This window comes from Cavia porcellus, unplaced genomic scaffold (genome assembly GCF_034190915.1).
Source record: "Cavia porcellus strain 051 isolate PalLab524CR breed Dunkin Hartley unplaced genomic scaffold, mCavPor4.1 scaffold_4, whole genome shotgun sequence".
In the NCBI taxonomy this organism is placed as follows: domain Eukaryota; kingdom Metazoa; phylum Chordata; class Mammalia; order Rodentia; family Caviidae; genus Cavia; species Cavia porcellus.
Genome location: NW_026947487.1, coordinates 45478860 through 45493354, shown reverse-complemented (window position 1 = coordinate 45493354; position 14495 = coordinate 45478860). Strand labels below are relative to the sequence as shown.

At 36.6% G+C, this 14495-nt stretch overlaps 1 protein-coding gene across 5 annotated transcripts in view; it reads right to left on the bottom strand.

Moving 5' to 3' along the window:
• The window catches only part of Pcca (propionyl-CoA carboxylase subunit alpha), a 402547-nt gene that overhangs the window by 276405 nt on the left and 111647 nt on the right, over positions 1-14495 (bottom strand). For all 5 annotated transcript variants that reach the window (XM_023560628.2, XM_023560629.2, XM_003477596.5 and 2 more), the window contains exon 7: positions 11053-11184. In XM_023560628.2, coding sequence (XP_023416396.1) covers positions 11053-11184 — 132 coding nt within the window. The remainder of the gene's footprint in view (positions 1-11052; positions 11185-14495) is intronic.

The following is a 14495-nucleotide window of genomic DNA, read 5'->3' as shown; positions in this document are numbered from 1 at the left end:
TAAGAGAGTACTCTCACACTTCAAAGACATGCAAGATGTATTTAGTAAACTTCGGGAAGAAAAAGCAAGTGATAGTATACACAATGTGCTTTTATTCATGTTAAGATAGCAATACACTTCTGAATAAATGCATGGATGAGCAGCTACAAAAACTCAGCTTAAATTACTGCTCAAATGTAAGATTAAGAGTTGAGGAGGAAAGAAATGGGAATAGTAGGACATTTCTGTAGTCTCAGCCAATAAATTGAGAGGTTGAAGCAGCAGGATGGCAAGTTTGAACTCAGCCTGGGGAAATGTATCAAAATAATATTGAAAAAAAAAGGAAGAAGAAAGGAGGAGGAGAAAGAGAGAAAGAGGAGCTTGGGATATAGTTCAATCCCCAGATAAAAGGAAGGAAGGAAGGAAAGGAGAGAGGGAGGAAGGGGAGGGGAGGGGAGGGGAGGGGAGGGGAGGGGAGGGGAGGGGAAAGGGAAAGGGGAAAGGGAAGGGAAGGGAAGGAAAGGAGAAGGGATTGATGAGTGGATGAAGAGAGAAACAGACAAAGATGAAGATGAGAAATGAAGAAAAGCAAAGAGTCCAATGGAGTTGAGGAAGAGGAATTTATATTTAGCATATATACCCTCAGGAACTTCTTATGTATCTTAAGAATCATAATTTCATAGTCATACTACTTTTGTAGTTTAAAAAGTCAGCCATGCTTGAAGATGTTTTCAAAATTATTTAATAAATGATTTTAAAAAAACTATAGTCTCGGGGTTGAGGATTTAGCTCAGCGGCATAAGCACCTGCCTTGCAAGCACGCAGTCGTGAGTTTGATCCCTGGTACCGATAAAAAGCAAAAAGACAGGAAAAAAAAACTATAGTCTCAAAATTCATTTAAATTTTTCAAGATTTCCAGTTCAAGGTTTTAATCCTTCCTGCCTATGTCACTATTCTGAGCCCCAGTTCCTTTCCACTATCCCCTATACTACACCCCAAATCCCAGGCACCCTTCCTGGTCCTTGCGCATAGAAGAATGGCTGCTCAGCTCAGCCAGGAACTCCTTCCCTTTCCAAATCAACTCATACTCAGACAAAGCCACATACTGAGTCCTGAAGACACAAGGGGCAGGAGGAAGGGGGGGCAACAAGACACTGTCCTAGCTGCCATGTAATTTACAGGTTTATGGAAAAGATAGACCTCAAACTGAGCCCACAGAGCAGCTAAGAAATGATGTCAGTGATGCATATTACATGGAAGTGGTAAAGGAGCCACGGATATAGCTCAGTGGCATAGCATCTGCCTAGCAGGTATGAAGTCCTGAGTTCAATTCCTGTTATCAAAAAAGAAAAGTAGACTGTGGAACTCATTCCAGAGACACTGGCTTAACATGGAAGTGGTAAAGAAGATGTGACAAGAAAAGGATCTCAAATTCAGAAACAGATTCCTGGGTATCTTTTCAGGCATAGTGACTTTGAAAAGAGATCTAATTCATGGAAGGATGGTGAAACACAGAATGGCTAGGGTCTCTACAAGTCACAGTAAAGAGAGTGAACTTCAGCTTAAAAGCAAGACAGTGAAGAGCTTCACTCTGGCTGTATTTTGAAGAATTGGCATATCATTTTCTTATTTATTATGAATACTGTCTAACTTGTCCATCTCTCCATCCTATTAAAATGTAAGCTGCCTAAAAGCAGAAATCGTGTCTAGATGGTTCAGTATTGCAAATTCCTAGAATAGTGCTTAGCATGTAGGAGACTCCAATGAACAGTGTAGAAGAGGCAAATGAAGGAACAAACAAATGGACAAAGCAACACTGAAAGATGAGAGGTATCTGAGAGGTGTGAGTGGGAAGGAATACTCTAGATGAGAGAAACATGACTATTCTTATTGGATTCAGACAAGACATGCTTTTGGTTTTACCCAAATGCCGCTTTTTTTGGAAAGCACTTCCAGTTCTCCCTATCCAGCTGATACCCTCCTGCAATGTGATTGCATTACCCTCTGTCCCTCAATCGTGACAGCCTCACCACATTTAATCTCCATGAGGGGAATGTAGCTCTGTCTTGCTCTGTACAGAATCCCCAGAGCTTAGCAAATTGGTACATACGATCAACACATTATTTGTTTAATAAGCACCTATCCATAAAAAAATAAGTCTGTTATGTTAAGATACACTCTCAAAAATGCCAATGGAATTACTCATCTCCAGAACATTAATTTTATAAGCAAGTAAGTTATATCCAAGGTGTATGGTGACCTACTCAAAATGACACTGATGATAGTAAGTGGTTCAGAGTAGGAACTCAAGAGTCGGGTTTCAGTTTAAAACCAAGTACATCCAATGAAACATTGCTGATATTAGGCAAAGCCCAGCATTTGCCCTTGTTTCTCAGTCAAGCACATTTTGGCATTGTATCATGTATCTTCCAAAGTTTGAAACACAGGTTTTAACTTCACAGTTTGAAATCCTTTCTTATATGTATACTAGGCAAGCACTATAATACTGACCTACATACCCAGCCTTATTTGTAATTTTTAAGTGAAACGTTTCATTAAATTAAAAAATTAAACTTCATATGGCAGAAAGTTTTCAAATAGAATAGCTACAGGTTAAAGTTATGTTAAAAAGTAAGAAAGCTGAGCTTGGTGACGGACTTCTGAACTCCCAGCACTCTAGAAGGCTAAGCCAGGAGGACGAAGAGTTCAAATTCAGCCTGGGCAACTTGGAAACTGAGACCCTATCTTAAAATTAAAAAGGGCTGGGATTCTAACTCAGTGCAAAGGCCCTGGGTTCAATCTCTAGTATGGGACAGGGGGAATATATTTCAATTTACAGATATTAAACTACTTTATTATTGTTATTAATATATGTTTGCTATAATAATGATTACATTCCTCATGGGGAATTAACAGGTACATAACACATCTTAATTCTTTTTCCCCCCTCCCTCCATCTCATGATCTCCTTTCCTTTGGCAAAAGATCTACCTCGTTTTCTATTATCTTTATTTTATTTTGCTCTTTATATTACTTATGCTTTGAGGCCAACAGGCTTGCATTCTGTGACTGTCATTAAGTGACTAGTGTTCCTCTGTAGAATTCAGTTTCCTTATCTATAAAATGGACACAAGAAGAGTATCTACAGTATGCATTACTGGGAAGATGAAATTAGGTAAGGTTGAAACATACCAGAATAGGACCTAGCCCACAGTACACATACAATTAAGTTTCGTGATCTGTAAAAAAATGAAAAGCCTGCCCCAAGCTACAAGTTTGTTCCCTTTTTACCTGGACTTAGTTGCTTTATACTATTCTCTCCTTTGAACTTTTATACTATAGAAGAAATACTAGAACTACAATAGTAGAACAACTAGGAACTTCATCTCTTAGAATACACCAGATCAAACAATCTGTGAACTGCTGGTGAGCAAGGAAAAACTTACAACAAAGGACAGCCAACATAATTAATCTCCCCACATATTAAACAACCAATATATTTTATAGTGATGATAGTATCAAACTAACTCATCCATAGTTCAGACTATAATTCTTTCTTACTTGCTACAGCCCAATTACTAACCTTCAATTCTCTACCCTCTGAATGAGTATCCTATTACTCATCATTCATATGGAAGCTACTGAGAGTTTACTTTCCTCACTGGGCTCCAAGCATAGGTTGGTCACGGGGTGGGGGATGTGTTTCAAGACACCATGAATAAGAGCTGTATCTGTACACAAAAGTTATTCGCAACTACTCTGTAAAACTTATCAATAATCTTGGCTCAGGAATGACTTGAGTTTTCCAGTTACTCTAAGAGAATACTTTCTGTTTTAATATATACTTTTCCTTTGGTATCCATGGAGGTGGTTCCAGGACCTCATACGGAGACCAAAATCCATAATGTCTCTTACAGAAAATGGAATTGTATTTGCATATAACCTATACACATCTTCTCTGATATTTTAAATCATCTCTACACTACTTATAATACCTGCACTAAAGAAAGAGGAACCTACATTGTATACCAACCTTGAGTTTAACTGTTTGAATCCACTTTCCACACAGCAAACCAAAATGTGATTTTTAATTTCACAATTATATCATACTAACTCTCTGCATGAAACTATTCAGAGACTCCCAACATCTCAAGAATAGCCTGGATCCTGTATCTGGATCTCTATCTTGTCTAGCTTCTGCTTACTATATATAGTTCACTCTCACCCTATACGTAATTTTCTGGAGCTCCAATGGTCTCTCAGCTCCAAGCTTTTGCAATAAGATATTTTTCACAAAAACAGCTGTACACCACTTTAACTCTAGCTTTTTAGCTACATCACTAATATTTCAGATATCACTTAGCTACCATGTCCATAGGAAAATCCACCACGACATTATAAAACTAGTTTTATTATACCTCATATATGAGCTCCATGCACCCTAAACTTAGCATTGTTAAGATATACTGTTTGAGACTGAATTTTAAGCGCTTTGAAATCAGGCCTGTGGCATGCTATTCTTGGTTAAGTGAGATGGGATTCTAGTTCTCCTCTTTAAACATTTTCACCTACATATTCTTTACTCTGATCTCAAATTCTTGAGATCCAGTCAATAAGATACTGAATAAAACCAGCTTAATACTTGATACAAGATGACTATTTAAGAATTACAGTTTTGGGCTGGGGATTTAGTTCAGCGGTATAAGTGCCTACTGGCAAGTGCAAGGTCCTCAGTTCGATCCCCAACCCCCACCAATGTATTGTAAGTACATTTTAAAACATTGGTTTTTCTCTAATGAAAAGGGTGAATAACAGGCCATAAAGAAAACAGTTCCAGAAGACCTCTTAAGCACTACACACAAGGTTTTAAGAGTATAAGTTGCCCCAGGGATGTAGTTCAGTGGTAGAATGCTTGCCTAGAAAGTGTGAGGTCATGTGTTCAATGCCTAGCACTACAAAAAATAAAAATAAAAGAGTATGGGTAACAACCTCCATAAAATATCCTAAGCACTCAAATGAGAAAGGACCAAAAGTTTTAAAGAAAAATGAAACAAATTAAAACCTCACTTGGGGGCCGGGGATTTAGCTTAATGGCGTAAGTGCCTGCCTAGCAAACCCTGCTTCATGAGTTCAATCTCCGGTACCAAAAAAAAAGGGCTGGGGATTTAGCTGAGCAGCATAAGTGCCTGCCTGGCAAGTGTGAGGTCATGAGTTCAATCCCCAGTTCCAGAAAAGAAAAAAGAAAAAAAAAAATGAAAACTCACTAATTTACTCAGGTTGATGATAAAAATAACTTAGGGGAGAAACTGTAATCAAGTCATATACAAAAAGAATTCACTCTTAAAAATATACAGGCTAAACTGGGTGTGGTGGCACATGCTGATTGAGTATTTTGGCACTCAATTTGAAGCAGTGCAGAGAAAATGAGAGAGATGAGGAGGCCCTCAATGTGGGTATGGATGAGTTTTATAGGAATATAGCAGCTCTCAACAAGAATAAAGTAGGACTACTTCTATGTGTTGGCTGGGGGAGGAGTTTGGGAGATGGGTAAAATGATATATTAACAGCAGATTTAAAGGTGCATCTGTCTGTATAAAACAGGTGACAGATTTACTGGGGGCTGAGGGTGGAGCCTTGAGTGGTTGTGGAGTCTTGGGATTGGAAAGGTACAGTGGACACGCAAAAAGGAAATGGAAGATTTACCTGTGGAATGAGAAGGAAAACACAAGAAGTTACTCTTAGAGACATTAAGTTGTTTCTTTAGGTTGGGTGTCAAGCTGGGCAGATGTCATGTTACAGTTAGCTAAGCAGTAGGCTAGCAGAACCTATCACATGCCTGTAATCCTAGCACCTGGGAGGCTGAGGTAGGAGGATTGTTGCAAATTCAAGACCAGCCAAGGCTACAAAGTAAAATCAAGGCCAGCCTGAACTACATAGCGAGACCCTGTCTCAAAAAGATAAAATAAAAAATAAAAATATATACTTTAATTCTATGAATTAAAGTAAGAATTATCTGTATTAAAATTAGTATATGTGTTTTGTCAGAGCAAACTGTTAACATCATAAAATAGTCCAAAAAATTTGCATTATTCTGCATGAACAAACCTCGATATGGAACAGGGAGTAAAATAGATAAGTATAGTACAGCATAGTTAGATGATTAGGAAAGCATTCATCTAACATATATGACGTTCTGGATTCAATATTCAGCTCTGAATGTGGGAGATGATACTCTTTCTGCACAGACACCCTCAAAAGTATTCTAGCCAATAAATCTAAACTATAAACTGAAAAGTAGCATAGTTCCAAATGAATGTAAAATTACTACAAAAGAAATCCACATAACAAAATTTAAAAGAAAAATATGTGTAGCCTTTTATGTCAGAAATAAACTAGAAATAAGACTAATACAGAGTATTTTCCAGAAATACAAAGGGATACTTTAAAATAATTTTTAAATGTTTATCTGAAAACTAGAACCTGAAGGTTCAATTGTGGCTTAACAAATTAATTTAGGCAATACCTATTAAAAGCTATGTATTAAAGGCTATGTGCTTAAAGTTAACAATGATAATGACAATCTATCATTATTTGAGAACTGAATGTTGCATCTAATGCATACAAAAAAGGAAATAATTGAAAAGATAAAGATTTCAAGGTTTTCTATTTTTTCAAGTGAAAAAGTATTTACCAAATTCAGTAAAATAAAAGTTGCAAATTCAATGACAATGAGAAATCTTTGGATTTTCTGATCAGATTCGAAAAAGCTTTTTATTAGAGGAAACCTTCCTTGTTACTAACAAAATACCTTCTGCATTTATTTTATTTACTTTTTATTCTAAGTCATAAGTCAAAGTTCACATGAAAGAGTATAGACATAGGACCTTTAAATCCACCTTCATGCTAGTTCCAGGAGATGAGTTCAGATTTCATTAAACTCACATTCAAACAGAAGAAAACTTACCTGTGAACCCTGAGCATTTTCTTCTGTCTTAACTTGTTTATATAAATTTGGGCCTGGGAGAGACCTCTCCAAATCTTAAAGTAATAAGGTATGCACACTGTCAGGTTTATAATTACACACAACAAATCACTGGGCTAAGAGTCCACAATGAGAGAAACACAAAAAACACATTTAATATGCCACTGTGACATTCTCATGGGTATCTCAAGTCTGTGGTCTGAGCCAGACTTCTTCCCTTAAATATATTAAACCTTTAATTCCAACTGAAATTTGTATCTTTTTAAATGTATCATTTCATCAGGAATAGCAGATTCTTCTGGAAACTTTTGAAATGAATGGTTCACTTAAAAACAAACTTTAAAGCCAAAAAAAAGAAGAAAAGAAAAAGAAACAAAATCTCAAATATACAGTGTTCTGTACCTCCTTCATTCAATGAGGAAGCTTCCAAAAATATTCAGATTTAATAACTGTTCCCCTACAAAATTCATGGGAATACAAAGTTCATAGGGAACAGGAAAAGCAATAAGAAAAGTCAAATGAAAATGTGAAAAACTTTGAATTCTCTAGATCCTAATAATATTTATCCAACCACCCTTCTCTAGCCTACTCTCCCTTCATTCCCCATGCCCTTCCTGCTCTTTCTTCTTCTGATGATCTCTCCTTTCCTTCCGCCAGGCCAGCAACCTGCAAAGCAATCTCACCTCTTAAAATGACACCCCTGAAAGAATAGGGCAAGTCCTTTAGGACTGAGTTAATGTCACAGTCTCACTCTGAGCTGAAAAGCAGTGCTAATAACTTTCAAAGTTATACAGAAAAACGGGGTCCCAAAATTTGTATCAGCTGGTTCCTATTGCTGGTAAAAAAGCTCAGAGACGCTATTAAACAAAAAGTAGGAAGAAGACCCTAAGAATGACTTAACCCCAAATCACAAAAATAGTCAGAAAGATTTAGAAAACTGAAAATGTTGGACAAGATCCTGTGAAAAATAGGTCAGGCATGCTAGGGAGCAAGGATAAGCCCGATGGGTCTTCCAAGATGAGCCTGCTACTACCTTCAGGCTGTGCTCAGGAGGAAACCTGGGAGTTGCTGATTCCAGCTTCCTCACCATTCTATTTGAATAGTCTCAAGCTATAAATAGAAAATTTCATAAACCAGGAAAAACTGGTTTAGAAAGAACCATACAGTCAGTTTTTCAACTCCATACTATTCATTTTGAAAAGCTTGAAAACAAAAATCAAGCAAGACCCAGAATAATCTGGGCCTTATAGATAAAACTAAATGCTTCCAATTCAGGAATTAAACACCAGTCTTTTGATAAAGATACCTGCAACAGAAATGACATTGGAAAAATAATTATTCTGTATCACCTAACAGAATTAAAGGAAAAAAATTATAGTAGGGAATGTTCAACAGAGAATCAAGTACCTACTTACTCTTTAACACTTCTGACTCACTTGAATTTTCACTATTAAAGAATAAATGTGTAAAATTTCACTGATAAGATGGTACAATATTAACCTTAATTCCTTCCATTGTTATACAAGCACTTCCTCCTTAGAGTCAACAAACTTCTAGGTATCAATAGCACCCCTAGCATTCCCATGTCCCTGTCCAGAACCGTCACCTTTGGACCTTTAGTCAGGGAACAATTCCTTCTTACAATGAGATATTACACCTATTAACCAGTGGCTACATGAGACCTGGCCATGCTGGGACTTAGGCAGCTGTACAAGAAGGCAATTTGCGTGCCTTCTTGGAAAGTGCCCCTGGCGCAGGCCAGGAGCAGAACCAGTCAGCTGTTCCTGTGAGCCTACTGGCACACGGGCTGAGAATCAAACACACACACACACACACACACACACACACTGTAATGTTTTGCTCTATTCAATATTCTCCTTCAATTGGTATTACAATGTTCTGTATTGGTTTAATTTCACTATACCTAATTGACTGGACAACTATTGTGAAAATGAGATATACTATAGTACCTATTACTATTATCCCAGTATTCTGCTGTGAAGTTCTGTACCAATGTCACTGCATGGTCTCCATTGGCTTTGTTCTGTCTTGTTCTGTTGTATTTTTACTACATTCAAAATAAAATTTAAGAAAAAAAACAGAAAATGTCCTCCTCAGAACCCAAGAGAAAACTCAGATTTAAAGAACAAGAATAGGACAATCAGCAAGAAAACTATAAGACAGCATTCAAGCAAGGAAAAAAATTGTTTTAAATAGAATTGAGTAATATGCCAGAAAGAGATAGCATTTGAGCAAGATGAGAGTGACAAGCAGGCTCCAGGGCTTGTAAGAGCCCGAAATAAGATCAGGATTTTAAGTTATAAATTGGGTTTAACAAAGGGAGATTTGCTGATAGATCTAGCAAAAGAAAATGAAAGATATAGACAGGAAAGTAAGGAACAAGCCTTCTAAGAAGTTCAACTATGAAAGAGAAGTGAGAAAGAAGATGGTGGCTGTGGAGTGATAAAGGTCATCATGTTTTATGAATGGGAGAAAGTTGTCTTTTCCACTAATCCTATGTATCTTAGTTGTTACCACATCCTTCCCACTTAGCCAAGTGACCAGTACATCTGTTGGTTGAGCATTTTTAGTAGTAATGGGACTTAGGAACCAAAAAATGAGAATTTAAGGTAGAAAAAAAAAGAAAGGGCGTGGCATGTAAATTGAAATCCCAGTACTTGGAAGATGAGGCAAGAAGACTTAAGAGTTTGAGGCCAGCCTCAGCTACAAATTGAGTTCAAGGTCAGTCTGAACTGCATAGTGAAACCCTGTCTCAAAAAGACAAAATTTTAAAACGCAAAAATAAAAAAGGGAAGAAATAAAAAGATAAAAAGATAAAAAGAAAAGATACTCAGTAAAAACCGTACCATATGAAGTCTAGAATGAATATATCTGGAGCACAAAAAGAAGAACTGACTTTTAAGAGCATATAGAATATCTCTTCTTCCTTGAGACAAGAGGAAAGACACAAATAAATAAAAACAGGCTGAGGCAAATATAGTCATCCATCAGTATTCACAGAAGATTGGTTTCAGACTCTCCAGCAATACTAACACCTGAAGATGCTTATGTCTCTTATATTAGTAGCATTTACAGTCTGTCACCTTTGTACACTTTAAAACATCTCGTGGTTATTTTAAAAACCTAAACAAACTAAATACTATGTAAATAGTTGTTATTTGTATTTTTTAAGGAATAAAAAAGTCTGTATATGTTCAAAACTGATGCACTTTTTTTCTCTCAAATATTTTCAGTCCAAGGTTGGTAGAATCAGTGGATGCAAAACCTGGAGCTTCGCAGGGCCAAGTGTACACGTAAACATAGACGAGGGGCTGAGGATATTCACTAAACAGGGGCCAACCTTCCCAGCTCACCTGTGATGCATAAAATGACCCTTCACAGTGAAAATCTGACCAATACAAAATGTCAAAAGGAATAAAAAGACACGAAAATGAAGAGTTCTTGCAGGCTAACTCAAATCACAAAGTTGAAAACCTACACAGGACTTTCTTTTCACTAGAAAAACAGGAATACTTTTTCTAGGGGGGATGGCAGATCAAGACACTCCAATTTCTGCATTTTCTCCTCACAAGCTTCCAGCTGCTAAGCTACTTACTCACTGTTTGGGATCTAGTACCACTTCCAACAAAAACAGGATTATAATTTACATTTTACGCATACGGAGAAAGGCCCAAAGTAAACATAGAATATCAAGATACATAAAAACACTTAAATTCATAAATTTGACTCCCTCCCTCCTTGCATGCTGGGAACTGAACCCAGGCCTCCACAAATGCCAGGCAAGTATGCTACTGCTCAGCTACAACCCTAACCCCTACAGCACATCTTTAATCATCATGTTTTTTCCTAAGAAAAGTCTGCATCAATACTGATTCATTAAATGTAATGCTTAAGTGGTTTTTACACTCTTTAGCTTATGCTATGGAAAATAATCCAAGTTGTAAATAAGACTGCTTTTTTTTTACTTCATATGTATTCAAAAAAGTAATAAATACGTTTTCCCTACACTTGCCACAAGTACATGACTTGAGGACATGTACTATAAGGATTAGGATAAAACAGTTTCTCACCTTTACTACCCCATCAAATCCAGGGATTGTGTTAACCTTTGCTTTCTTGGCCAATAATTTGCTTTCAATCTTGTCACCCATGGCTTGAATAGCATGTGTGTCAGGCCCAATGAAAGTGACATCTTCTGCTGCCTGTGGAGAAAAACAAGTAGAAATTCGTAATAAAAGTATTACATAGCACAATATGGAGCTATAATTTTACATTATTATATTTGTATAGCAAAAATACCTTCAAAGTAAACACCTGAGCCAACACAGCAAAATATATAATGCTGTATTTTATATATAGGACATGTGCACATAGTCATATAAAAAGTAACTGTAAGGGCCAAGAATATAGTTCAGTAGGACAGGGCCTGCCTAGCGATCATGAGGCCCTGAATTCAAGTACCAGTACCAAAAGAATTTTTTTTTAAAGTAACTGAAAATAACAAAGAACTCCTATGTGGTTGTGACAATATTCTTCAGGAAAGTAGTGTCTATGATGTTATATTTATATACCACATCCTGCCACCCAATCAAAACATTAAGTTCAGCCTTATATTGCCCTGTAAATCTTTGTACCCTTAATACCCTGCATCTCGGTGCACAAATACCCACATGTATTGAATGCCAACTCCGTGTCAGGCTTTGCGCTCATTGCCAGGATGACATGGCTGAAAACCACCAGATATCAACAAATCCAAGGAAACATGAACAGATCACAATGACTTAAGAGTTTTTTGTTTTGTTTTGTTTTGTTTTGTTTTGGTACCAGGGATTGAACTCACAACCTCGTGCTTGCCAGGCAGGCACTTATGCCACTGAGCTAAATCCCCAACCCCAATGACTCAAAGAAATAAAACAGAATGTTTACATCCTGTACACATCATTCAAACCAAGAGTCAAGGATACAGTGGGAACTTAACCAGGTAGAGTATAGGATCAACAAAAAAAATTTAAAAACAAAAATAATAATTATTCTGTACAAGCCACTTTTAGTTCCCTAGCAATGGGTCTACCCCAAAATACTAATGAGAGAAATTAAGATTAGGAACAACAAAATACCCTACATTTAGGTTTACCCAGAAGCATGATCTGGAAAAGTAAGGGAGGAGTTTTTTCTGGGAGGATGAGGTCACTAGATAAAGACCTGAAGTTAAATAGAAAAAAGAAAAAAGTACATTTGTATGTGTATGCTGAACACCATCAGAGTAAGGTACCCAGCAACTGATTCTCCTGAAACCTTCTTTCAGGGTTGGTGTAAACAATAAGTTGCACATTTGTACATCACCTATTCCACTAGTTGGTCCCGCTATTTGTAAAGTGCCTTAGCATGAAAAAAGAACTTTGTGTTCCTAGAATGTGTTGTTTGGACTGCCCTCCCAGAATTAACCCCAACCTGAGACAGGAAGTGGAAGTAAAAAAGGAAATTAACAAAAGGTATATGAGAAGAGATAAATATCTGGGAGATTAAATGACTTCAACTTCGTACTTGCTGTGCTGAGATACCTGTGAGACTGTCAAAGTGCCCAAGTTTAAGAAACAGATATAGAAGTTACAAAACAACTCCAGGTTATAATATGAATTGTTAAAGGCACCAAATATAGCAGGGAATTAAAATTTGTGACAGAAATCAGTCAGAAAAAAATGTGTAGAAAAGCCAGTGTCTTTAAACTCCAAATGTGTACTTACCTTCCTGCCCAAAAGCATAACAAAGAGAAATTGTAGATTCTGAATCTGTTTCATTGAGTGATCATGAATATAACAGTTCCTTTGCAAGTTTGATTAAGGCTTAAATAAATAATGTAAAGCAGGAAAACTATCTTTCCTTCTATCTTTCTAAATTTATGACTTAGTCAGGCATGATAGCCCAAGGCTAAATCTCAGTACTTGGGAGGCTGAGGCAAAAGGATTGCTGCAAATTCAAGACCAGCCTGAACTTCACGGTGAAACCTTGTCTCAAAAACACACACACAAAAAATAGCATTATGGTTCAACCTAATAACCTCAATGAATATATTATATGCCATAATATGCTAAGTCTAGTAATATCAACATGAATGAAAATCAGGATAGGGAAATTAGAGGAGAAAAGGAAGGGTATGGAAAAGGAAGAGGATTAAAAAGAAAGAAACAAGCAGCAGTTTATACATGTATCCACCCCCAAGATGACTATAAAGTACATGTACTACAAACATATACTAACAAAATTTTTAAAAGTTAAAATAATTTATGGCTCATGTATCTATTGATGGCACACAACTGTAATCTCAGTATTCTGGGAGAATCACAAAATCCAGTATGGCCAATTCAGTGACTTAGCAAGCTCTTGTCTCAAAATTAAAAAAAAAGACTAGAGATGTAGCTCATTAGGGAAGGCCTGAGTTCATAGGGCAGGGTAGAGGGGATTAACAACAGAAAACCACACAATTTACCATAAGCTTTAATGACACACAAATCTTCATAATGAAATTAAGATCCAGTTGAAGAAAGAGTTAATCTTGAAGGTTTTTATACAGGTGTGAAAAAGATTGCTCAGTCATGGAAAAATGAGAGCCCAAGGAGTACAAACATAACTGGAGAGAGCTTCAAAAAGCCTGTCTGCTTTTTTTTAAAAGCCTGTTTGCCTTTGGAGATAAAGAAGCACCTCTCCTCAAGGTATATGGAAGACAGCTCTCACATGACAGTCTTATAACTTATTTCATAGAAGAATCAGAAAATCCTTCCTCGATTTTAAGGCCTGTTTCACGGAAAAATGGTGGGAGGAAAGTCAGAGAGACCATTCTGCTTCTGCTGTTTTCTCAAATTATTTCAGCTTCTAATATTCAATATGTCAAGTTGCATATTTTGGGGTAATTGTACCCTCAATTCCATCAATATAAAGCACTCTTTATTTATTGCTACAACTATTAAGTTTGTCCATTATCCAAAAGTCCAGACTAAAAGAAAACTATAACACATAAGTGCACAGAACTGCAATACACACTACAACAACTTAAATACATACCACGATCATCAGTTACAAATGACAGAATTTCAGATATGAAAACTCTTCGGCCATAACATATGTTCAGAAAGTAGTATTTTATCAAATGTCTGTAGCTTTAACAGAACCTCATTTTTATTAAAAAAATCTCATGCAAAACCACAAAAACATAAAACTCATGAAAAGTAGAGCTACATTGTATGAAAAGAAAACAGCAGCAAACCTCCCTATAATCTATCCCGGACTGGATAAACCATTCCAGACCAGGACAAAAATATATTTATTTCTCTTTATCCCAAACCTACAACTCACTGAATACTATGTAAAAAGTCAAGAAGACACAATCATGCTTCAATTATCAATTGTTTTTTCATTGTCTCATTTTACCTACTAAGATAGAAGAATTTTATTATAAATTCCTTTTAAAAACCACAATGCCAGGTGGATGTAATCAAGCAATCAGAATACCTACACA